We start from the raw sequence: 25,322 nt of genomic DNA on the forward strand, positions 1-25,322 counted from the left end.
GGGTTCATGGTGCACAAGACAATATTGATCTTTTGTCCTGAAATGTTCAACCTTCTCATCAAGCTTTCTGTGCAAAAGGTAGTTGAACTTCCATGATCCCATAATGCGTTTGTTTTCAACACTGTGTCCCTCGACTGCAGTCCGTCTGTCTTTTTTAAATTTTTGTCTCGTTAAATGTACGTTTTTGATTCTAGTTTTTATTATTTTCTAGCTGTGTATATGTGGGGGGTGGGGGTAACCGTTTAATCTCTTCCCTGTCGGGACTCGATGTTGTTGAGCCTGACATCGTGGAGCCGGCAGCGGCCTCCGGCCGGAACCAACCTGAGGGCTCCAGTCGCGGAGCCTGCGGACTCGCCATCGCGGAGCTGGCCGACTTCGGAACGGGAAGAGCTGTGGTGGCGCGCGGCTGCGACCCGACTTCGGAACTTCGGAGGCTCCGGCCGCAGACCCAGTGGACAGGAACATCTGGAGCTTGCAGGTCCCTGGTGGGAGACCGCTTTTCGGAGCACCCGCAACGGCAACTTCTCCCGCCTGAATCGCGGGGTTTAAAGGACTCGGAGCGGGGCCTAACATCGCCCGGCGCGGCTTAAACGACCGCGTGGCTTACCATCGCCCGCCGGAGGCTTTAACATCTGGAGCCATAGTTCGCCTCGCTGTCGCAGTTGGACTGCTGGATCGCGGGAGAAGAACAAAGGGAAGAGATAAGACTTTTGCCTTCCATCACAGTGAGGAGGTGTTGGAGATTCACTGTGATGGATGTTTGTGTAAATTGTGTTAAGTGTGGGTCTTGGGTTTTTTTTGTAATGTTAAGACTGTAGAAATGCAATTTTGTTCAAACCAAGCTGTTTGAATGACAATATAAGGCATTCTATTCTATTCTCTTGTGGCTTCTTACCTATACTGGTACAATGGTGAAGATGCAGATTTCTTCACTGGCCCCAATACGCCCACACATATAAGGTGATGAAACAGCATTACCCACAATTGGCTTCTCATTCTGTTCTGTACTTTCCGGCTTCTTTTCTTTGTTCTTTTGTTCAATGTGAAGTATTTCAGGATGATTTTGGTTGCACACAAAATAAATAAATAAATAAATGGTATCAGGACCTGGTAATGGGAGGTAAAACAACAAAAACAGACTTGGTTGGTAGTCTTTCTGCGGAGTTTAATGTTATAATGGAGCGACTGTCCTTACTTTCTTTTTCTTTCTTTTCTAGGGTCTACTTTCTTACTTCACTTCCTTCTCTAACTTCTTTTCTAAGGGGCTTTCTTTTCCCAACACTCTCTTGCACTTCACGACTCTTGCGCACTTTCTTTACTTTCCTTACTTCTATCTTTTTCTTAAAGCTCAAAAAAAATGAAGCGGTACAAAAAATGTATTAAGATATATGTGTTGTGTATTATTGTAATTTACCGTACTTCTAAATAAAAAAAAAAAAAAAAAAAAAAAAGATTTTGGTTGCACACATCACGTCAAACGACTCTTGCAATCTTTGCTCCTGTGTCTTATCTTCATACATCCAAAGCAGACTCCCTTCTCCTTTAAGAAGTCTATCCTTTCTCTGTGCCCCTTCTTCCTGATCTGTGGACGCCGCCCCAATGTGTGACCACCTTTATTACAGAACAAACAAGAACCTTGAGAAATGGTAGTAGATACAGGTATTAAAGTTGTTGCAAAACTGCTGCTTCTTGGTCTTGACCTTTCTCTTGCTTTAACTAAAGTAGACCCTTTAACAGTTGCAGTTGCCTAGCATCCTGAATGTTTCCAAAAAGTGGGACTGACAGTATCTTCACTTGTCTCTCCATGAAGTCTATCAAATCAGAAAATCTAGCTCACTGCCCCAGCTGTTCCTGTGGCTGACATGCTCTATCCCTCCACTTGTCTCTGAGCTTGTAGGCAGTGTTAGAAGGATGGTCTTCATATTGAAAGCAACATTCATTTCCTCCATATAGGTGAGATGTTCCATTGCATTGCAACAACCTCTAAGGGACAGTGGGAATGCTTCCAATGTCTTCACATCTTCTGGTCTGATCACTGACCAGGCAAAAGCCTTGACCATATATGCAGAGGCAATCTTATGTTTATTCCCAAAATGTTCTTTAAGCAGATCTTTTGCTAGCCCTGGGCTGGAGGCAAATGTTGGCAACTGCGGACTAAGTCTTTTGGATACCCTCTTGTGTTTTGCTATAAAAAATACAAGCAATCACTCTTAACATTAGTTTTTCTTTCTACTCCTCTCTCAAATGCCATGATGAAAACTTCATATTGCAAAGGATCACCATCATAAACAGGAATGTCTCTTGGTGGTAAAATAGATGAGAGATTCTGTTGAACCAGAAGAGCAGTGATGCCATTTTGCCTCTGCATTAGGTTCCAGATCTCACCTAGGTTTCCATCATTCAGTACGGGGGTGGGGGGGGGGGAGGAGGAGGGGGGTGGGGGGGGGGGGGGGGTGGGAGGAGGAGGAGGAGGGTGGGGGGGGGGGGTGGGGGGGGGGGGTGGGTAGTGCTAACACGCTAACATGCCCCTGCACACCCTTTTTCATATGAGTGTATATTTTGTCTTTGAAGAGAGTATTGAGTTAGATGGGTCTTATCATGAGCTCCAACAAATGTTCCATGAGTTGTTTGTTTTGGCCTAACAACCTGTTGCTGGGAGGAAAATTCAGTTCCCATTAACACATTCTGTCTTTGTTGCACTTGATCAAACAAGTATTCATTTGCACGTGGATTTAATTTAGCTGATGCTTCCCTTTGAGCAGTTTCTTTTCATACAAGAGCTCATCCCATGAAATACTCTAGAGCTGCTTCTTGATCCTGTGGCCTCAAGTATATTGATCCTTGCATTGGCTGCTGCCAGCTCTGTCTCTAGTTCCAGCTGTTCCATCTCTCTTTTTTAATTGTTCTACTTGTGCCTCAAGCTCAAGCTTGGCATTGGTTGCTGCCAGCTCAGTTTCTCTTTTCAGTTGCTCCTTTTGTGCCTCAAGCTTGTGCTTTTTGCTCATGGCGGCAGCCTGAGCTTTAACACGAACGGAGGCCGTTGAAGATGCACATGATGAAGAATTAGATTTGTGGCTTAATTTAGGCTTTGAGATATGAAACACTGTCATCCGGTCCAATTTTTTCAGAGTTTACAACACTCTGTTGTAAGGCACATTCAGCTATGAAGTGTGTAGTTTACTGTCCAACATCAGATTTACCTCTTGTATTAAACCATTAAAAGTTTCCATTCTCTGTTGAAACCACTGATTTTGCCTTTCAAGCTCCTTTTCGGGCAGTGGTACTTTCACCAATAACTCATGGTTTTCTCTGACTTCATCACAGAGCTTGATTAATTGAACCAGGTTAGATTGTACAATTTCATTTTCCTTTGATTCCATGAGTTATTTCAGCTTTTCAATGTTCACGATTTTCTTGTCTTCTGACACTTTCCATGAACAATTCCAAACCCCTGTCACTGTATTTCTCCCCCCCCCCCCCCCCCCCCCACCCCCTATCAGTCTGAAGAAGGGTTTCGGCCCGAAACGTTACCTATTTCCTTCGCTCCATAAATGCTGCTGCACCCGCTGAGTTTCTCCAGCATTTTTGTGTACCACTGTATTTAATAACTCTTCTTTCCTTTTCAGAATCCTGTCCAACATCGCCATCTTGTGACTGAGTTTTAGGCATACTCTTTCACCATCCCCTTAAAACATTGATGTGAAAGCCGTATGCCTGCATCTGAAATTTCAAACAACTACTATTGTTCTAATTCTCAATGTCACTTCTCAATTCTCCAGTTTGGTAGCCGTTTTCCAATATAGCTCATCATATATAGCTTCTCCAATAAAGCTGAATGCTGTATGTACTCACTCTCCCTGCGCGTCGGCTTTCGAGGTTTCCAATCTCCGTTAGTCAGATTAGTGCAGGTGGTGACCTTGTCCAGTTGATCGGGAATGGCGGCGTCAGGCTTGTGAAATAAAACAATCCTTGTTCCCAGGTTTTCACAAGCTCCAGTTTCACTCATAGAGTAAGTTTTCACTTAAATGTAATGGCAAATTTCCAAATCTTCCAGTGTCCAACTTTCCGTTCCCATTACTAAGGTAAGTAGGAGTGATCTTACGCAGACCAAATAGAACAGATTTTCCCGTCCTTATTTCCAGTTTAATTAGTTCTTTATTGAAATAGTTGTACAAACAAAGAGATTAACATACCAGGATTTCCTTATTCTGCATACGAGTTGTAGTTCGCAGTTCTCCCTCGTCTGGTGAAAACTGTATACTCTCCACCCCTGTCGTCTGCCACTCCCTCCCTGACTGCCACAGGGTGGTCTGCCACTCCCTGTCCACTATGCCCATATATATATACGCCCCTCTGGTCATCTAATGACCACCCCCAAGTGTCCAAAATAATACTGCAAGATATATCTAGACAAGATAATATAATATGCTAACAGTAGCTAGCCTAAACATAAATGGCCCCTACACTCACTGTTTTTGGAAGATTTATCTTTCGACGACATTGAATGTCTCGTGGAGAGCTCGTGAGTGCATATAGATTACCTTCTGATCCTCTGTCATCAATTAAAGTGACTATCAGGACTAAATCCTTGAGACAATATAAAATCTGTCACTACAGTCACAATGAATCATTAGTTATTATTTTGTGGGCAGCCCCTCTTTTCTCTCACTGGCCATTGGGTGGCTCTTCAGGCCATAGTTTAATCTGGCTGAGCCATTGCTGGAAAATTAGTTCCCATCAATGCAAAATTATTTTCACAATGCAGAGGACATCATGCAAAGTTTTGATTTATCTTTTGTCAGTGGGACATAAAGCTCAGAACATTGTTTTGCATCATAGTGACCTACTGGTGCAGAGAAAGCTTCAATGCAAATTATGGCTGATTGCCCTTGCACATGTTATGGTAACATTTGGCAAATATCTGAAGCAAAAAGTTATGGGTAAATTGCAGACCTGTTCTTGAATGGTCCAATGGAGATTTTACACAAATGGAGAGATAGGTTTTAACATTCAGATTCAAGTGATTACAGATAATTCATTACAGAAGTAAAGCAACTGTATGGAAAACTAGCTCTGCTGCAGACAGTACTTTTCTACCTCAAGTTTACGAATGGTACAAACATTGATGGAAGAGCATGTAGTGATGAGAGCATTGTGATTCTGCAATGGGATATAAATAAATGGGCGGAAAGCTGGCAAGTGAAGTTTTAGTAATAGGAATAAACAGATTATCATCTAAAAAAGAGAGACTACAAATGAGTGAGATTCAGCGATCAATGTGTTCTAGTGAATAAATTACAAAAGGTTAGCAGGCAATTCAATAGGTAGTTAATGGGGCAAACGTAACTCAGCGGGCCAGGCAGCATCTCTGGAGGGGAGAACGGGTGATGTTTTGGGTCGAGACCCTTCTTCAGACTGCTGGTTTGGTTTCTTGCTTGGTTTACTTAACTTGGTTTCTTCTGTTCTTAGGATTGTTGGTGAGGATGATGCGGGAACCCTTTTTACTCCAGAGGAATATGAGAGATACAAGAAGGAAGTGTTGCCAATACGATTGCAGAATCGATTGTTTGTCAGCTGGACATCACCCAATGGCATGGATTGCAAATTAGTTGGCCCAGAAACACTCTGTTTTTGCAGGCACAGGTAGTATTTTAAATTTCTTTCATTTTTGCTGTTTATATATTATTCAAGTATTCAACTTTTCATTTTTAGCAAAAAAAAACAAAGAGCTGGAGCAACTCAGCGGGTCGGGCAACAATTCGGATCGGAACCCTTCTTCAGAGTAGTGTAAGGAGGAGAAAGCTGGAAGAAAGGTGGGGGACAGGAGAAAGCACAAGTGATATTTGGATTTGCATGAAGGGGGGTCTACTGGCAGATGGGTGCACGAAGGCCAGAGAAGAAAAAGAGATAAAGGCTGTGAGATAAGTACAGAAGGTGCGTGAATTGTGAGGCCAGAGAAAAGGGTGTAGCTTGGAGGAGCTGGGGGGAAAAAAGAGGTGCAGATTAGTGGTTTAAATAGATGTGCTGTTGGTTGGTTACCTAAAATTGGAGAATTAATTGTTCATACCATTGGGTTATAAGCTACGCACGCAGAATATGAGGTGCTGTTCCTCCAGTTTGCAAGTGACCTCTCTCTGGCAATGGAACAGAAAGGTCAACATGGGAATGGAAGGGAAGTTAAAATGATTAACAACCAGGAGATCTAGTAAGCCATGTGGATCGATCGATCGATGTTTGGTGAAACCGTCGCCTAGTCTATGCTTGGTCTATCTGATGTAAAGGTGGCTACATTGGGTGCATTGAATCCAGTGGATGAGATTAGAGGAGGTGCATGTGGACTTGCAAACTTAGTTTTTTAAAGGTTTACAGCCTAAACTATGATTATGAGGTAGGGCTTTTGGCCCTGTTTGCTGACTCTCCCTCCAATACACTTCAGCACATGCTACAATCGTGAAGCAAATCAATACTTACTCACACACTTTTAATAATAGCTAATTCAATGCACAATTAAAAAATTATAAGTGTGTATAAATGTTGTTAAATCTTACTTGTTAGTTATTCCACACAAAATTATAATTTCGGTACACTGAAAAGCATACAAAATTTGCATAATCTACTTTAAGATTTTGCTTATCATAATCATCCTTGCAAATGATTTGCTTATTAAAATATCACACCTCTACACTTTATTTAAAAATAAAAATCACCCTTTAGGTTCCTTGTGACCAGAGCAGATCTAACCATGTATGATCTTGTGTTACATTGCACTCTCTGTCCACCTTATGGGATATCGACAGGTGAAGTGAAATTATAGATGTGATTTTATTTGGACACAGGTATAATTCTATCCCATTTAAACTTTTATTTGTCCTTTAATTCATTACAAATTTCTGTGGCCATGTTCACATGTGGGGAAGTTTGTACTTGTAATTGGACCATTCTATCAGTTTGAGCACTTCATATACAGAAAGTTGTAATCATTGCACAAAAAAATTACATTAGCGATTTCTATTCTAAGTTCATGTTTAGTGTTCATGGACGGAAATGGACAAAAAAAATATGTTGATACATTTTTGGATTGTGCTACCTTCTTTCAAACCATTAATATAAATGATCTGAAATGTTCATTTTGTTCTTAAAGATATAAACAGCACAAAACGGATTTCAAAGAAATTCCAACAAAACGTCCAATTTTGCTGCCCTGTAGAGCACGTGGTTGCAGGTGTATCTCTTACAATTACGTGCCACTGAATGGAACTCAACCAATTCGTTGCAGGTGCAAACATTATGCAGACGACCATGATGAATTGGCACCTAATAAGTGCAAGAGGTGTAAGTATAGTTTATTCATCCCAAAAGCTTATATTTCTATAAGGTTGTTTAATCATCGCTTTTATTCTAATCTTCCCTTTAAAATCTTACTTTGTATTACCTCTATTGTTGTTAAAGAGAGCCTTTCACAGGCCTTCATAACTAAATTTCGGTTCCAGTAAAAAATGTCCTTAGCTTCTTGGGTTTTATTTTGTTACTGAAGATATATGCAGTATAAAACATATTTCAAGGACATTCCAAAACAGTACCCAGTTTTGCTATCCAGCCTATCCCATCCCTAATAACAACAAGGGAATCATTGAGTCAGAATCTGGTGCCAAATTAATAGTCATACAACAGGGATATGGGCTTTTCCATTCATTGTGCCCACACTGTTCATCCATTTACACCAATCCTTAAGTAGTTCCAATTTTATTCTTACCACGCCAATCAACTCCCTCTGAATTCAACTATTTACCTCCACATTATGGGAAATTTACTGTGGCTAATTGATCTACAACTCTAGACAAAAAGAACTGCAAGTTTACAAAAAAAGACACAAAGTGCTAGAGTAATTCAGCAGCCGGGCAGCATCCCTGGAGGACATAATAGGCAATGTTTTGAGTCGGAATTCTTCTTCAAACTGATTGTAGTAGCAGAGGGAGAAAGCTAAAAGAGAAATGGGAGTCAGGATCCAAAATGTCACTCTCCATGTCCTCCAGATATGCTGCCTGACCAGCTGAGTTACTCCAGCGCTTTGTATCATTTTTAATCTACCAACCCTCATGTATTTGGTATATAGGAGGAAATCAAAGTGCAGTACATTGTCACAGCAACTCAGTAATCTTTGTGATTTTATATGTAAGTATCCTTCAGTGATGTGTTAATTACTGCATGTTAGTCTCCTATAAAACATTAGAAATATATCATAAATTAGAGAGCATTTGTGAAGAAAGAAGCGGTTCGTTATTTAGTCAATTACATTTTATCAGATATCCAATCTCCACAATATTATTAGGGCTTTTGTAGCCTCTTGTAAAGTTATGATGCAGAGGCCATGAATATAACGTGGCAGATTTTAGATGTGGTGATCATGGAAAGAGCATGGCACAGTCTTACCTTGTGGAGTCCATGAAAATGGCGTGACCCAGATTGCCATGGAAGCCACAAAGGCATGACCTCACATCCTAAAATTAGATGTCTGGAAACCTTAACCTACAATATGCTCTATTTAAATTGACATAATAGGATTAATTAAGGAAAGAGCTGGAGTGTGTGACAGTTTACACGGTACACAGTTGAGTAGTTCTGAAACAAAGCAGCACCAAATGCAGTATATCAAATAGCACTCTTACTCTCAGAAGGCAAAGCTTAACTAGGTTGTCGCTGGCGTAGAATAGTGTTCTGAATTCTGCACATTTATTACAGGGTGTGATATCCATGTTATTGCTAATCTGCAGCATAGTCTATCATTATGCCCTAAAGGACACAAAGTGCTGTAGTAACTTAACGGGTTAGGCAGCATCTCTGTAGACAATGGATTGGTGGCGTTTCAGGTCAGAACCAGTTAATTAGATTGATTTTAGGCGGGGTGCAGGGGAGGGTGGGGGGGGGCGTGGTAAGAAAACTGAAAGACTGGAGAGTCCCTTTAGGTCGCTATAGATGCGGATAGTTCTTGATAGGCAGGCAGTTGGACAAAGGCCAGAGATGATAGACAGAAAGTGTGAGACAAAAGGATTGAGGAGTTGCAAATTGTGAAGCCAGAGGAAGGAATGTAGGTGGAAGGGGGGGGGGGGGGGGGGAGGGAGAAATAGGTGAGACCAGGTTGGGCACAGGGGGTGGGGGGGGGGGGGGATATGGGGGAAATAATGGGGGCTGTGTAGGGGTAGAAGATGGGGCGGGGTGTTGTAGATACATAAAATTTGAGAATTCAATGTTCATCCTGTTGGGTTGTAAGCTACCCAAGTGGAATAAGAGGTGCGCTCCTCCAATTTGCATGTGGTCTCAGTTTTGCCATGGAGGAAGTCCAGGACTGAAAGGTCTCAGTAGAAGGCAGAAAGAGGTGGGATGGAAAGATGTGACTGGGGGTGGGATCATGTTGAAGATGACAGAAATGTCAGAGAATGATGTGTTGGATGCAGAGGCTGATGGTGTGAAAGGTGAAGAGCAGGGGAACTCTGGTCTGGGGGGAAGGGGAGCGAGCACAGAACTACAGGACACAGAGGAGACGCAGGTGTGGGATCAATCTATGACAGCAGGGGTAAACACATTGACTAAAGAATGAGGACATCTCAGATGTCCTACAATGGAAAGCTTCATCTTGGGAGCAGAAGTGGCAAAGATGGCAAAATTGAAAGTAGGGGACAGGTTGGGAGGAAGTGTAGTCTAGATAACTGTGGCAGTCAGTAGGTTTGTAGTAGATGTCAGTCAATAGTCTGTCCTCCTTGATGGAGACAGACCAAGAAAAGAGAGAAAAGTGTCTGTGATAGTCAAAGTGAATTTGAGGCCAGCGTGGAAGTTAGCAGTAAAGTTAGTGAAAGTGGAAACAAGGAAGCCCCTCACCAATATCAACCTATTACCTGCCAATAGACAATAGGAGCAGGAGTAGGCCATTTGGCCCTTCGAGCTAGCACTGCCATTTACTGTGATCAAGACTGATCATCCACAATCAGTATCCCGTTCCTGCCTTCTCCCCATATCCCTTGACTCCGCTATCTTTAAGAGTTCTATCTAACCCTCTCTTGAAAGCATCCAGAGAATTTGCCTCCACTGCCTTCTGAGGCAGAGAATTCCACAGATTCACTACTCTCTGGGTGAATTCACAACTCTGCCAGGCTTTGTCCTGCACCTCCTCTCTTCCAGCTTTCTTATTTCCCCTACTCACCTCCTGCAATCAGTCTGAAGGGACCCAAGCTGAAACATCAACTAGCCATGTTCTTCAGAGATACAGCGTACCCCGCTGAATTACCCCAGTTTTTTTGGAAACCAGCAACTGCAGCCATTGTTTCTATCATAATGCTGAACTGTTCTATAAGTTCATTTCAACTGTGTTTCTTTATTTCAAATGTATTTTAATGTAACAGGATGAGTTATTGAAATGTAACGCACTTATTTATGTTTATTAAAGAAAGTTTTGATTGTACATTGGTAGACTTTCTGATCGTTTCCTCTGAACTGTTTTTGCATGTGATGTCATGTGTTGAGCTTAAAAATTGTGTTCTTTACCAGGTGCAACTTGTGCTGGGTTTCACAGCCCCTTTACTTGTGGCTGTACTGAGCCAACATACACTCATGCAATGATTGTCGAGACCAAAGCAGAGCGTTTGGCAAGAGGACGATCGGTGGGACCAGATATTCCCTATGCTGCCATGGGAGGTCTCACTGGATTTAATGCACTAGCAGAAGGATATATGCGGCTTGACTCAAGTGGAATAGGTTTGTGTTTTCAGTGGTTTGAATATGGTATAATGCAGGGAAATAAATACTATAAAGTGAGCTATAACTTTTAATTGGCAGATTATCTATATAATTTTATTATCTTAACAGCTATTCACGACACTCCACAGTTAAGTAAGCATTAAAACACAAAGCTATTTATCTGAAGGGTAATTCATTTTCTCCAAAGATTCTACCTGACCCGCTGAGATACTCCAGCACATTCTGTAATTTTTATTTGTAAACCAGCATCTGCAGTTCCCTGTTTCTACTCTCTCGAAAGCTATTTTATTATTCAACTAATAAATACACTGCACAATGTGATTCTGAGATATGCCAATCAGCTAAATTACAAATGTGAGGTCCAGTCTGTACCTTGATAGTTAAATAACAATTCGCATACTACGATTTGCAGGTTATTGTAGGAAAGAGAGGGAAATAAACACGTTGAATTAACAGGAGACGAAAGGCTGCAGATGCTGGAATCTGAAGGAAAGAACAAAATTCTGGAGGAACTCAGCGAGTCAAGCAGCATCTGTGAAGGAAAGGGATCAGTCATTGTGTCAGTTTGGGAATTTATACCAACCATTTGCCTCTACAGATGCTGCTCGACCAGCTGAGTTCCTCAAATAGTTTAATTTTTGCAGTTGAATTTTCAGTTCTGATCAAAATCTAGTGATGTTACTAAGCAAATAAACGCATTTGCTGAAAATGGGACGGGAATTCGAATGGCTTTGAAGTACCCTGCAATGGTATAACTTGTTCAGTTAATTTGTGGATGGTACTGCTGGCATTAACATCAGTGGAGCGTATCTAGATACAAAGAAATAGACACTGAGGAGAACTAAATGATAGCTTGGTAGAATTTCATTTCTTCCATCAATAGGTTTGAAATAGAGAAGAAAAATAATAGTCTACATTCTGGATTCTGTTAGATGTCTGGTAACTTGTAACAGGTTGACTCAGATTGTCTGATAACAACATACATTGCAATGGGCAATTCTATTCTGCAGACCTCATAGATAAGCTTGTAATACCAATGGAATCCTCTTCCCATCTGCTCCACTTTAAATAGATACTACAATGCAGTCGTTGCATGCCAAAACCAGATAATATTAACTAATTTAATTAGTTAAATTATTACAATTAATATTTTCGTAAGAAGTGCAGTGGTATTCCAGGATGGCTTGGATTAAAACAAATACATTCATCCATGATGCAACCAGTGAAATTAAAGTTTGACCCTCAATTATTCAATATATATACCTTCATACATTCATAATGTTTTTAAAATCTTGTTTTCTGGGTAAAATTACTTACTTATCGGATTGTAATGTTGCAATTTTGAAGACTAAAGGCTGCACAGAATAAATGGTACTGAATCATCTATTGAGCTGTTTCAATCATTAAAATGCTTAGAAAAGATGTTATTTGTTTAAAAGCGCATTAGATGCTTTTTTAACATGGATAAATGTTCCAAGGTGCAGATATCTTCTCTACTATATTATTTTGTATAATTTAATTTCTAAATGCTGTATGACTGTATGAATATGAAATGTATTTTAAAGCTGCAGTTCATCCGTTCGTTATAATTTATCCAGTTTGAGACGTCATGATTTGACTTTCTTCAGGCTGCCTTGAAAATTCTAGAAGGCTGTAAAATATTCCATCATTAAATTTGTACTCTTTAGCACATTAGCATGAGATTAAGAAGTGCTTATTTTAGATCAGAATAAATAGTGCCGAGAAAGTAATTTGCTTTGTAAACAAAATTAGAACCATAAATAACCAGGAATATGTTTGCAACAAATTGTACAATCACAAAACCAAGGTTATAACCCACTGGTAATAGGTCTTAGAGGTTTAGGATTTGGGGTTCATTCTTTGTTATATAATGGTTTAATACTTGAAGCAATATGCAAAGCTGGGAATGTTGGTTGAGTATTAGACTGGTAACATGACATGAGCTCCTTACTGGATTCAATTTACTGACTGAGTCTTTTGTTTTCCAACTGCACTTGGCATTTCCAGTTTGTCTCCTATCCAAATTCTGACCAGGTTTGAGAATGCTTAGGTGAGCAGTCTCAAGAACACTAATCCATTGTTCCCTACCTGAATATTAAGACTTGGGGCATTTACAAAACAGCTTTTTGGAATGCAACCTGCACAAAGACAATACTAGTTCATGTGCAATATACTGGCAGCTGGCAGGCAGTTTTCAGGAATAATTGGTTATATTGCTGGTTTCTGTCACCTTAAAATGTGTGCGTACAGGGCAAGGCAACACTTAACTACAAAAGGCAAATCAGGAAAGGATCAATAGTTGATCTTGCCACGATAAGGAAATGAACCTGGCCTTTGTGCTTGGTGTCATTGTGAGGATCAACAAGGGTAAGTTTAATGATGCCACCACTCAGCTAGTGCAAGTGCTTTATTATTATCATTCATGAATGTTATGATGATGGCTAAAATTGAAAAGCAGGTTTATGATATCTTATGATCTCATCCCTCTGAAAATCTTTCTTGGAGATGTAGATTTTCAAAGCCTGTTTTGAAGCCAAGGCAAGATCAAGTGGTATTGTATACCCAGTCGTTGAAAGCATGCAGGTACCGCAGGCAGTGAAGAAAGCTAATGGCATGTTGGCATTCATTGTGAGAGGATTTGAGTTTAGGAGCAAGGAGCTCCTACTGCAGTTGTACAGGGCCCTGGTGAGACCGAACCTGGAGTATTGTGTGCAATTTTGGTCTCCTAATTTGAGGAAGGACATTATTGTTATTGAGGGAGTGCAGTATAGATTCACCAGGTTAATTCCCGGGATGGCGGGCGGGACTGACATACGATTAAATAATGAGTCGACTGGGCTTGAATTCACTGGAATTTAGAAGGATGAGAGGTGTTCTTGTAGAAACATATAAAATTCTTAAAGGATTGGACAGGCTAGATGCAGGAAAAATGTTCCCGTTGTTGGGGGAGTCCAGAACCACGGGGTCACAGTTTAAGAATAAGGGGGAGGCCATTTAGGACTGAGATGAGGGAAAAAAAATTCACCCAGAGAGTTGTGATTCCGTGGAATTCTCTGCCACAGAAGACAGTGGAGGCCAATTCACTGGATGTTTTCAAGAGAGAGTTAGATTTAGCTCTTAGGGCTAAAGGAATCAAGGGATATTTGTAAAAAGCAGGAACAGGGTACTGATTTTGGGTGATCAGCCATGATCATATTGAATGGCGGTGCTGGCTCGAAGGGCCGAATGGTCTGCTCCTGCACCTATTTTTCTATGTTTCTATTAATACATTCTCCAAGTCTGGGAAAGGATTGCATTGCCTGTGCTGTCAATGTGACTATGCCTGTTGACTTTAATGTACTTAGTTCCTTTCAGGTTGGTGCTGAAGAAATAAGCAAATTCTTTCAGTTACAAAACACTGCTCCTAAAGGCCCCCTACACTCAGACCACTTTGCCCCACTCCCCCTTGTGGTTTGTGCAAATTACAGGGTTCTGATCTCATGGGCATTATCACTGATTGCATGCATATTCTCTTGCCATTGCCTCATATGAACCCTGGCATTTTCCTGAAGTGCTTCCATCGCAATCTGTAGTTGGTAAATGCCCATTATCATTATTCCTTCATTTTGCAGCAACCTTTCTGTGTGTCACCAGCTGCAGTGGAAACCTGTTTTTTAGTGTCATAAGAATTACACTAATACAAGCCACACAATTTTGCGGAGCAGGACATCTAGCATCATGTGTTGAGGAGAATCCAATAAAATTTGAATCCCTGTATTGTCCAGAGCTCATCTGTGTTTTAAACTGGGATGCCTGTTTACTTAGGTGAAACTTGTCACCTGTATCACCATGACAAGCCAGAGTTGGCCATTGGATAAAAGTGCTATCCTCTCATTTCATTTAGGTGATGAGATCTGAAAAACTGGACTATGTTGGGGAAGAAGGTGTTACAGGATGAAATAGGGCAGAAAGAGGAGTTTAATTTAGAGGTACAGCCTTTCAACTTTGCGCTGACCAATGATTACCCATCTATTAGTTTCATGTTATGCGGGAGGAAATTGGAACACCTGGAGAAAACCCACAGAGTCACAGGGAGAACGTACAAACTCCATATAGATAGCACCCATAGTCAGGTTCGAAACCGGGTTTCTACCACTGTAAGGCAGCAGCTCTACCACTGTGCCATTGTGCTACTCTTGTAAAGCAGACGGTACCTTATAGCTTGGGGCCTATGTGATAACATTAAAAAAATTAGTGGCATTAGTAAATTAATCTTAGCTCCCTATTTGCCGACAGTCCAATATTCCATAGGTCATCTCTATAATGATGCTGATTACATATATACATATAATGCACCTTACAATCAAAATGTATAAATAGGGCAGATTTAAGCATTGTAGGGGTGTAAATGTAGTTTTGAGTGTTATTATTAACAATTGTTGGCAGATAAGTTATGTCTTGTATAAATTGAACATTAGATGAGATTAGTGATACAACCTAGAATGTCTTTTTGAACATCACAAAATCTTGCATCATGGTTTCAGATGAAAACTCCTTATATTTAACCACATTTTCATTGCTTTCTGAGGGATTTGAAAAGAAAGGGATGAAGACATCTTTCTTCCTTTCCAAGCAGAACACAATCTGAAAATCTTGGTGTATTCTTTCTCCCATAGACAGTTTTTCCTTTGCAACACTAATTTAGTTCACAAACAACTTGCAACTTACCATAGGGCAGTTGTCAGACAGTCCTCTTGCTGTGTGTGAGGAAATTAAATACCTAGGTCATGTCATATCCGATGACTGGACGGATGACAAAGACCTCTACCGACAGCACTGTAAAATTTATCTTCAAGCTAACATGCTTATAAGGAAGTTTTCTATGTGCTCTGACTCTGTGAAGTGTTCCCTGTTCAGAACCAACATCACACTGTTATATACTGCTCAATTGTGGTCTAATTATAAGAAAAAGAGTATGCAGAGGCTCAAGGTAGCATACAATGATGCAATGATCACCGGGACAGAGCTACCAGCCTTGGAGGGCATCTACCACACGCGGTGCCTCAGGAAGGCCCTCAGCATCCATAAGGACTCATCACACCCCTGCCACGGTCTGTTTCAACTACTTCCCTCCGGCAGACGTTACAAGGCCTTCTACGCCCGAACCTCTAGACTCAGGAACAGTTTTATCCCAAGAGCTATAGCGGCTCTGAACCGGCCCTAATGAGTGCCCCCCCACCCACTCCCTTTGGACAGTCTCCCTCAGATGGTCACGTCAATCAATTCAGCTTGCTTATTTATGTATTGTATTTATTTACTTTTCTTGTACATCAGTGGAGCTGCACACTAAATCTCGTTGCACTGACGTGCAATGACAATAAAAGATATATTATTATTATTATTATTATGAGGTTGCTACTTCGTGTCCCTAGATGGCATAGTGCCAGTCAATTGTTTGTGTCCACTAGAGTGCCAACCTGTGAGGCACTCTTAAGACAGCTGATGTTTAGTTTTATGTGTCGCCTGGACAAGTCAGAGAACCACATAATTGAAGCCCTAGTCAGCCCTCTGAAAAGCTGCTATAGATTCACTTCTAGGCTAAGACGGCATTGGTGCAATAGCTTGTATATCTTATAGGCTAATATGCAATTTTTATGTATTTTTGTATCTCCTTATACTGTTTGATGTGTTATATGGACCTGTGTCTGAAATAAAGCTTTAATAATAATAGCTACAGTACACTCCCATATAAGAGAGGCAGGTTGCATTGAAGTAAAGTTAATCTCCCATATTCCTTTAATTGCTGCTGATGTATGCAGCTCATACTACCCATGGTTTATTAATTGCATTTAGCAATCATGTGAAATGATAGGTAACATGCTGAATGGTTATTTGTTAAATGTGCATCAAAGTACCAGTCTTCTGGTTTATTTATCTAATTTGTTAAATGGCACATCCATCACATGTTTTATTCCTATAGGAGCACCAAGCAATGCAATTCTTGATGCACCTTCGACTTCAATGGACCACCCTTTTCTGAGAGCTTATGCACCACAAGTAGATGCAATAAATGCTGGCCAACCAACAGATGGTAAGAAATAAAAAGAAAACATAATTGGACTAGTCCAGATTATATTAAATACAAAAAAGGTGTTTTCTAATTGCTGAAATTATTGCACACCAGTAATCAAAACTAAGCTAAAGGTAGCCTCTAGTTTTGATATTGTCATACTGTTTCAATAATAAACGACTGATTCTAGATGCCTTCGTTATTTTAGTTTTTTTCCGTTTAGAGACACAGCATGGAAATGTTAATCCTGGCTAAATTGAGCAGCCATGGCATTAAAATTGAGTAAGGGCTTATGTGCTGCTAGGCCATTTTGGTCGTTAAACGTGCCTCTGCAGAACTGAGACAAGCTGCTGAATGGTGCCAGCATGTCTGTGGCCCAGATAAATACTGCAGAGAAAGAATGGGACATCTCAGAGTTCTTACAATGAGGTGGTAAATGCATAGAACTGATTGGGTCAATGCAAACTGAGTGTACATAGTATATATAATGTTGCGAGACGGTTAATCTGTTAATTGCCGATTGATTGACATGTTGAGCCTTGGAGGAACTGTTTGAATCCCAGGGCACATGTTGCACTATTCATCTGTGTTGGCTTCCTTCTAGAAGCTTCATTCGAATACAATGTATATAAGATTATATTATTGACTTGGGGAACTGTCAATTATGTACTGTTATTATCAATATATTTGTTTGGTTTATAAAGAGACCACCTCCATGTAGTTCGGCCCCTCAAGGTTCGGGGACCTATAAAAGGCAACCCCCACGAGGTCCTTTGTCAATCTTCTGGAAGAGCGCTTGGAACTGCATGATCTTTTGGAGTGTCTCTGCTTGCACGAGGCTAGAAGGGCTTGCCCAAGCAGATACAAGGATTGAACCCGCAGTGGTTAGGTATTGTATAGGGGAACTGTTGTTGTGTTATCCAAAATAAAGTTTAATTGCTCAAGTGCTTGATTCAATATTTAATTGACTGAAACTAGACTGGGGGGAGCTTAGAATGAGCTATTTACAGAAACAGGTCCTTCAGCCTACCTAGTCCACACCGACCATCGATCACCCATTCACAGTAGTTCTATGTTATCCCACTTTCTCATCCACTCCCAACACACTGGAGGCATTTAAAAAAAACAGAGGTCAATTAACCTACAAACCTATACATCTTTGGGATGTGGGAGGATACCAGAGTCCAGAGTAAATCCACGTGATCACTGGGAGAATGTGTGAACTTCATACAGACACCACCTGGTCAGGCTTGAACCCGGGTTTCTAATGCTGCGAGACAGCAGCTCTACCAGCTGTGCCATTGTTGCACTTTCAATTATACCCATCTTAAATTATTTATTTAAGGTTGAGAATTTTTACAACTATAGAGATTTGTGGACAGGCAATCATTATGTGAGTATTTAAGAGGGAGATTGTTAGATTTATGGAAATTAAGTTAATTGATGGAGATGGCTTTAGCGCAGAAAAGTAGAGTTGGCAGAGAAGATAGGTCTTGATTGAATTGTATAAACAAATCCTGATATTGATTCTAATGTTCTAAAAATAAAACTTAAACTTCTTTCATTGTTCCAAAAACAAGAACAGTGCAGATTGATAATATAGTGCTCTCCATAATGTTTGGGACAAAGACCCATTTATTTGCCTCTGTACTCCACAATTTGAGATTTGTAATAGAAAAAAAACACATGTTGTTAAAGTGCACGTTGTCAGATTTTAATAAAGGCCATTTGTATACATTTTGGTTTCACCATGTGGAAATTACAGCAGTATTTATACATAGTCCCCCAAGTCATGTTTAGTATTTTGTTGCATATCCTTTGCATGCAATGATTGCTTGAAGTCTGCGATTCATGGACATCATCAGTTGCTGGGTGTCTTCTCTGGTGATGCTCTGCCAGGCCTGTATTGCAGCCATCTTTAGTTTATGCTTGTTTTGGGGGCTAGTCCCCTTCAGTTTTCACTTCAGCATATAAAAGGCATGCTCAATTGGGTTCAGATCGGGTGATTGACTTGGCCACTCAAAAATTGACAATTTTTTAGCTTAAAAAACTCCCTTTGTTGCTTTAGCTGTATGTTTGGGATCATTGTCTTGTTGTAGAATGAACCGCCGGCCAATGAGATTTGAGGCATTTATTTGAACTTGAGCAGATAGGATGTGTCTATACACTTCAGAATTTATTATGCTACAATCATCAGTTGTTGTATCATCAATGAAGATAAGTGAGCCAGTACCTTCAGCAGCCATACATGACCAGGCCATAGCACCCCCACCACGTTTCACAGATGAGGTGGTATGCTTTGGATCTTGGGCAGTTGCTTCTCTCCTCCATACTTTGCTCTTGCAATCACTCTGATATAAGTTAATCTTCGTCTCATCTGTCCACAAGACCTTTTTTCAGAACTGTGGTTGCTCTTTTAAGTACTTCTTGGCAAACTGTAACCTGGCCATCCTATTTTTGCGGCTAACCAGTGGTTTGCATCTTGCAGTGCAGCCTCTGTATTTCTGTTCATTAAGTCTTCTGCGAACAGTGGTGATTGACAAATCCACACCTGACTCCTGAAGAGTGTTTCTAATCTGTCGGACAAGTTTGGGGATTTTGCTTTATTATAGAGAATTCTTCTGTCATCGGCTGTGGAGGTCTTCCTTGGCCTGCCAGTCCCTTTGCGATTAGTAAACTCACCAGTGCTCTCTTTCTTCTTAATGATGTTCCAAACAGTTGATTTTGGTAAGCCTGAGGTTTGGCTGATGTCTCTTCTCCATGTCTCAATAAAAAACAGTTTTATTCTTGTTTCTCAGTCTCATGATTGCTTCTTTGACTTTCATTGGCGCAACTTTGGTCCTCGTGTTAATAAACAGCAATAAAAGTTTCCAAAGGTGATGGAAAGACTGGAGGAGACTAGGTGCTGAGAGCTCTCTTATACCTGCATCAAGTAGGCAATTAAACACACCTGAGCAATTACAAACACCCGTAAAGCCATGTGTCCCAAACATTATGGTGCCCTGAAAACACAGCTGTAATTTCTACATGGTGAAGCCAAAATGTATTAAAATGGCCTTTATTAAAATCTGACAATGTGCACTTTAACCACATGTGATTTTTTCTATTACAAATCTCAAATTGTGGAGTACAGAGGCAAATAAATAAATGATGGGTCTTTGTCTTAAACATGGAGGGCACTGTAATAGTTAACAAATCAGCAGTAAGATTTAGCTAGTGAGAGGATAGCAGGTCAGAGAAAGAAAACGATGTGAGGGAGGCTGTGGAAAAGGGAAAGTGAAGGGAGGATGCAGGGTAAGAGGACAGGAAGAGAGTGACATGGAAACTTTGGCATCATCTCTGGAATTACAGAATCCTTAAGTTAAGGACTGATAGGCTTGGCAAGTGAAATGCATAACAAAGTTTAAATCCGCAACCATGATGGAATAGTTCTATCAAAAAGATCTCTGGGAAAAATTGAGAGACTTGTCTTTAAGTGAACAAAATTTAAATGTATTTGTTGTCGGGGTTGAAGTGTGATGAATTGGAGAAAATATATTTTGGAGAAGTTGCATCCATATGGAACTTGACTTGTTTTTATGTCAATATCTGTAATACATGTAGTGACAAATAAAACATGGCTGATGATGGAGCCTTGGAGGAACTACAGAATTAATATTACATAAATGAGATCAGAAGCCTATTCAAGAAAATCAGTGACTGCAAATTGAGAGATTTAAAATTCAATCAGGTTGGCAAAGTTCCACCTGACCAGAGAAGAGGCAATGGGGAGGATAGTGTAGATAAACGCTGTCAAATATTTGCAGAGTGAAGCAATATATACTGCTGGCACAGTAACGGTAACTTTGAGGCATTTCAGTTCAGCGGTGGGAGCTTAATTGAAAAGATTCATGTACAGAATTATAGCCAATTTAAAGACCCTGGAGAGTCTTTTTAATTTTAAATGCAGCAGCAATTTGGAAGGGCAGGTCAAAATGTTATTTTTGGGCAGTGTTTGGTTGGTGTGTTATAGATAGGAGTTTTACTGGGACTGTCATTGGATGACCACCAGGAAAAGTAGAGGGAGTAGGCAGACAGTGCAGGGTTCCTTTCTGGCCATTCCCCTCTGTAACAAGTACACCTCTTTGGTACGATGGAGAGTGGTTTGACCTTTCAGAGAGCATCAGCAGCAGTGGCCACATCTGTATCACCTAGACTGGCCCTGTGGCTCAGCAAGAAGGGGTGTAGTGCCACAGTGTTAGGAGACTCGTCAGGGGGACAATCAGGAGATAGTAATTGCCAAAAAGATGTCAGTATGATGTGTTGCCTCCTGGATGCCAGGGTTAAGATGCCTTGAGTGTTTGCAAAACATTCTCAAGGAGGAGGGTGATGAGCTGGAGGTCACTGTGCACATTGGTACTCAATGGGAGAAAACACACATAGGTAGAAAAAGGGTTGCGGTCTTGCAAGTGAATATAGAGAGTTAGGAAAGAGGTTAAAAAGCAGGACCTCCAGAATAATAAATTCTGGATGAGTTCTAGTGCACTGTGCTAGTGAGAGCAGTAATAGAAATATACGGCAGATGAATGCATGGCTGCAGTGCTAGTGCAGTTATAGGGATTCAGATTCTTAGATTATTGGGATCTCTTCTGGTGCAGTGGTCACCAGTAAATTTACCTCTTAGGATAATGTCTCTCTGAACATTGCACCTGAACTGGGGAGTGACATTATCTTAAGAGGTAAATTTACTGGTCCTGCTCAGGTGCGAGGTGGGTGGTGCTGGATTTAAACTAAATTGGCAGGGTGATAAGACCAAGAGCACAGGAAAATTACAGGCAAATACTAAAGTCAAAGAGAGCAAGTTTAATAAACAAGTCTGCCAGTTGTCTATATGGACTTCGGCAAGGTCTTTGACAAGGTGCTGCTCGTAGGCTAGCCTGAAAGTTTGGATCATAAGGGATCCAGAGAGAGCTAGTTAATTGGATACATACCCAAAGTTTGAACTGATTAAGCAATCTATTCACATTGTTCAATATGGAATATCTTTTTTATTATTCTTCCTTCTTCCTCTGCAGATGTTCATGGTTTAAGTCGATTTGCTCACCTTCCCACAGCTGAGGAACGGGATATGGCTTACTTTGAAAGTCAATACCAAGAAAGGGTATGTTTATGCCAGTGTAGTAAATAGAGATGTATTCCACTGAATAACACTACTATTTTAGGAATAAACATTATTCTGATACAATAAGATTGACTATCTGAAAACGTTGGATTCACTGTTAAGGTTTGTGCACATTACCTTGCTGGAAAATTAGATGTTGTTCATCATGTTTACGTTGAACTGGGTCAGAAATTAAAGACAGGCTGAAGTGAAAGTGGGATGGAGAATTAAAATAACATGTAACTGGAAGCTTGGGGTCATCCTTGAAGACTACATGGAGGTGTGCTGCAACACAGTCACCCAATCTACATTGGGTTTCCGAGTGCAGAGATCACACAATTAGTATTGAATGCAGTATGTTAAGGTGGAAAAACTGAATTGCTGCTTAATATGGACACACTGTTTGGGTCCCTGGATGCTGCAAAAGAAAAATGTGAAAGGGCTGCTGTTGTTTTTCCAGAGACTGCAGGGGAAAGTGCATTGAGTCGGGCAGTATGTTGATGGAAATGGAAAGGTGAACCAGTGAGTCATAGAGAGAACAGTTTCTCTGGGATACTGAAAGCAATGACACTAAAAGCTGGAATAACTCAACGGGACTCAGTAAATACATGTCTGATGATTGCATGACATTACATGAGGTTGAGTTCTATTAATAATTCTGAAATACTACATAAATTCTGAGACCGTTATCACACAAATATAAAAGCTATTATAAGTAATTCACCAAAAATTAATCAGGCCCGTGGATCCCAATTATATGGTTATTTAGCATTCCATATGAACTTCCATATTTTTGCTTAATTTCAGGGAAAAGGCTTGAAAATGGAAAGCCCCTCATTTTGTTGATCAAAGTTATAATACAACTGTAAATCGATCAGGCTTAGGTCTTATCAAAATTTTACTGATCTTAAATTTTCACATAATTATTTTTTATTCCAGAATAATGTTGGGAGCTGCATGCACGGTGCTCAGAGCCACCATCTATACCATATAACAATTACAGCACGGAAACAGGCCATCTCGGCCCTACAAGTCCGCGCCGAACAATTTTTTTCCCCTTAGTCCCACCTGCCTGCACTCATACCATAACCCTCCATTCCCTTCTCACCCATATGCCTATCCAATTTATTCTTAAATGATACCAACGAACCTGCCGCCACCACTTCCACTGGAAGCTCATTCCACACCGCTACCACTCTCTGAGTAAAGAAGTTCCCCCTCATGTTACCCCTAAACTTCTGTCCCTTAATTCTGAAGTCATGTCCTCTTGTTTGAATCTTCCCTATTCTCAAAGGGAAAAGCTTGATCACATCAACTCTGTCTATCCCTCTCATCATTTTAAAGACCTCTATCAAGTCCCCCCTTAACCTTCTGCGCTCCAGAGAATAAAGACCTAACTTATTCAACCTATCTCTGTAACTTAGTTGTTGAAACCCAGGCAACATTCTAGTAAATCTCCTCTGTACTCTCTCTATTTTGTTGACATCCTTCCTATAATTGGGCGACCAAAATTGTACACCATACTCCAGATTTGGTCTCACCAATGCCTTGTACAATTTTAACATTACATCCCAGCTTCTACACTCAATGCTCTGATTTATAAAGGTTAGCATACCAAAAGCTTTCTTTACCACCCTATCTATATGAGATTCCACTTTCAAGGAACTATGCACGGTTATTCCCAGATCCCTCTGTTCAACTGTATTCTTCAATTCCCTACCATTTATCATGTACGTCCTATTTTGATTTGTCCTGCCAAGGTGTAACACCTCACATTTATCAGCATTAAACTCCATCTGCCATCTTTCAGCCCATTTTTCCAAATGGCCTAAATCACTCTGTAGACTTTGGAAATCCTCTTCGTTATCCACAACACCCCCTATCTTGGTATCATCTGCATACTTACTAATCCAATTTACCACCCCTTCATCCAGATCATTGATGTACATGACAAACAACAAAGGACCCAACACAGATCCCTGAGGCACCCCACTAGTCACCTGCCTCCAACCCGACAAACAGCCATCCACCATTACCCTCTGGCTTCTCCCATTCAGCCACTGCTGAATCCATCTTGCTATTCCTGCATTTATACCCAACAGTTTAACCTTCTTAACCAACCTTCCATGAGGAACCTTGTCAAAGGCCTTACTAAAGTCCATATAGACAACATCCACTGCTTTACCCTCGTCAATTTCCCTAGTAACCTCTTCAAAAAATTCAAGAAGATTAGTCAAACATGACCTTCCAGGCACAAATCCATGTTGACTGTTCCTAATCAGACCTTGTTTATCCAGATGCTTATATATATTATCTTTAAGTATCTTTTCCATTAATTTGCCCACCACTGAAGTCAAACTAACAGGTCTATAATTGCTAGGTTTACTATAGATTCCAATTAACTCCACTTCAATATTTTATAGCATTCAACTCCTGGCCTGATCATACTATGTACTTTACTATTAATCTAATAGATCAGATATTCAATTCAAATCTCTATTCTTCTCCCTACGATACAAATTATTTTATGGTACACATTTTGAGAGTATAATTTTATATGTGTTTTACTTCACATTGCATAGACACTCAGGGATGATTTGAAGTAGATAATTAAACCTTTACATATTTAAAAAAATTGACATTTGGAGCTCCAAGGGCATGAAGCACATTTATTGAACCATGATCAAAGGTACTGTGAAAAGTAACAGGGGCAAATCTCTAATCTTAACTTTTTTAAATGTACTTCATTTGTACATTAATTTTACCTGTGAACATTAAATTATTACATTTATTATGGTAGTTACTTTACCGCTCTGTTTTTCAGCTCAAATTGGAAAGGGCTGCAAAGGGACAGAAAAAGATTCCTGCAATGAAAGGTGAAACTTCACGACCAGCCAAAGAACCTTCAAAAGGACCAAAAAAAGGAAAATTCTAAGAACATACGTTATCAATGTATTATTTTTGTTTCCCTTGTACAGTGGATGCATGATTACTGTCCATTTTTGGAATAAACACTACACACTTGTGTTATGTTAGTGCCAGACGTGAACTGTCCTATCATTTTTACCATCCCATGTACCTTTAATATTGTAATCTTGTTTAAAAAAATAAACATTTCAACTACAAAAGTAAAAATTTGTTTTGGGAATTATGAAAACACAAATCTGAGAAATCTGAGAAACATTGCTATAATTAACTTGGCAATGAGGATGAATCCTAAGGACGGAACATTTTGCCAACAGAAATGGTAAGTTCCTTTTGGCTGGAGTGCAGTTTGAACTATAAATATTGGCATTCAACTTTAACTGCAGAGGCATGTCCCCATTGGTGAATAGTAATATTACTAGACTAAGTGGGACCCGT

General features: G+C 40.3%; 1 protein-coding gene across 1 annotated transcript in view; it reads left to right on the plus strand.

Annotated features, from left to right (window-relative positions):
• fam221a (family with sequence similarity 221 member A) overlaps positions 1-25,094 on the plus strand; it is a 42,086-nt gene extending 16,992 nt beyond the window's left edge. The window contains exons 2-7 of the mRNA XM_033046439.1: positions 5,470-5,643; positions 7,142-7,332; positions 10,540-10,746; positions 16,730-16,840; positions 21,874-21,959; positions 24,784-25,094. Coding sequence (XP_032902330.1) covers positions 5,470-5,643; positions 7,142-7,332; positions 10,540-10,746; positions 16,730-16,840; positions 21,874-21,959; positions 24,784-24,894 — 880 coding nt within the window. The 3' untranslated portion in view covers positions 24,895-25,094. The remainder of the gene's footprint in view (positions 1-5,469; positions 5,644-7,141; positions 7,333-10,539; positions 10,747-16,729; positions 16,841-21,873; positions 21,960-24,783) is intronic.
• Positions 25,095-25,322: the final 228 nt, after the last annotated feature.

Source organism: Amblyraja radiata, chromosome 2, assembly GCF_010909765.2.
Source record: "Amblyraja radiata isolate CabotCenter1 chromosome 2, sAmbRad1.1.pri, whole genome shotgun sequence".
In the NCBI taxonomy this organism is placed as follows: Eukaryota; Metazoa; Chordata; class Chondrichthyes; order Rajiformes; family Rajidae; genus Amblyraja; species Amblyraja radiata.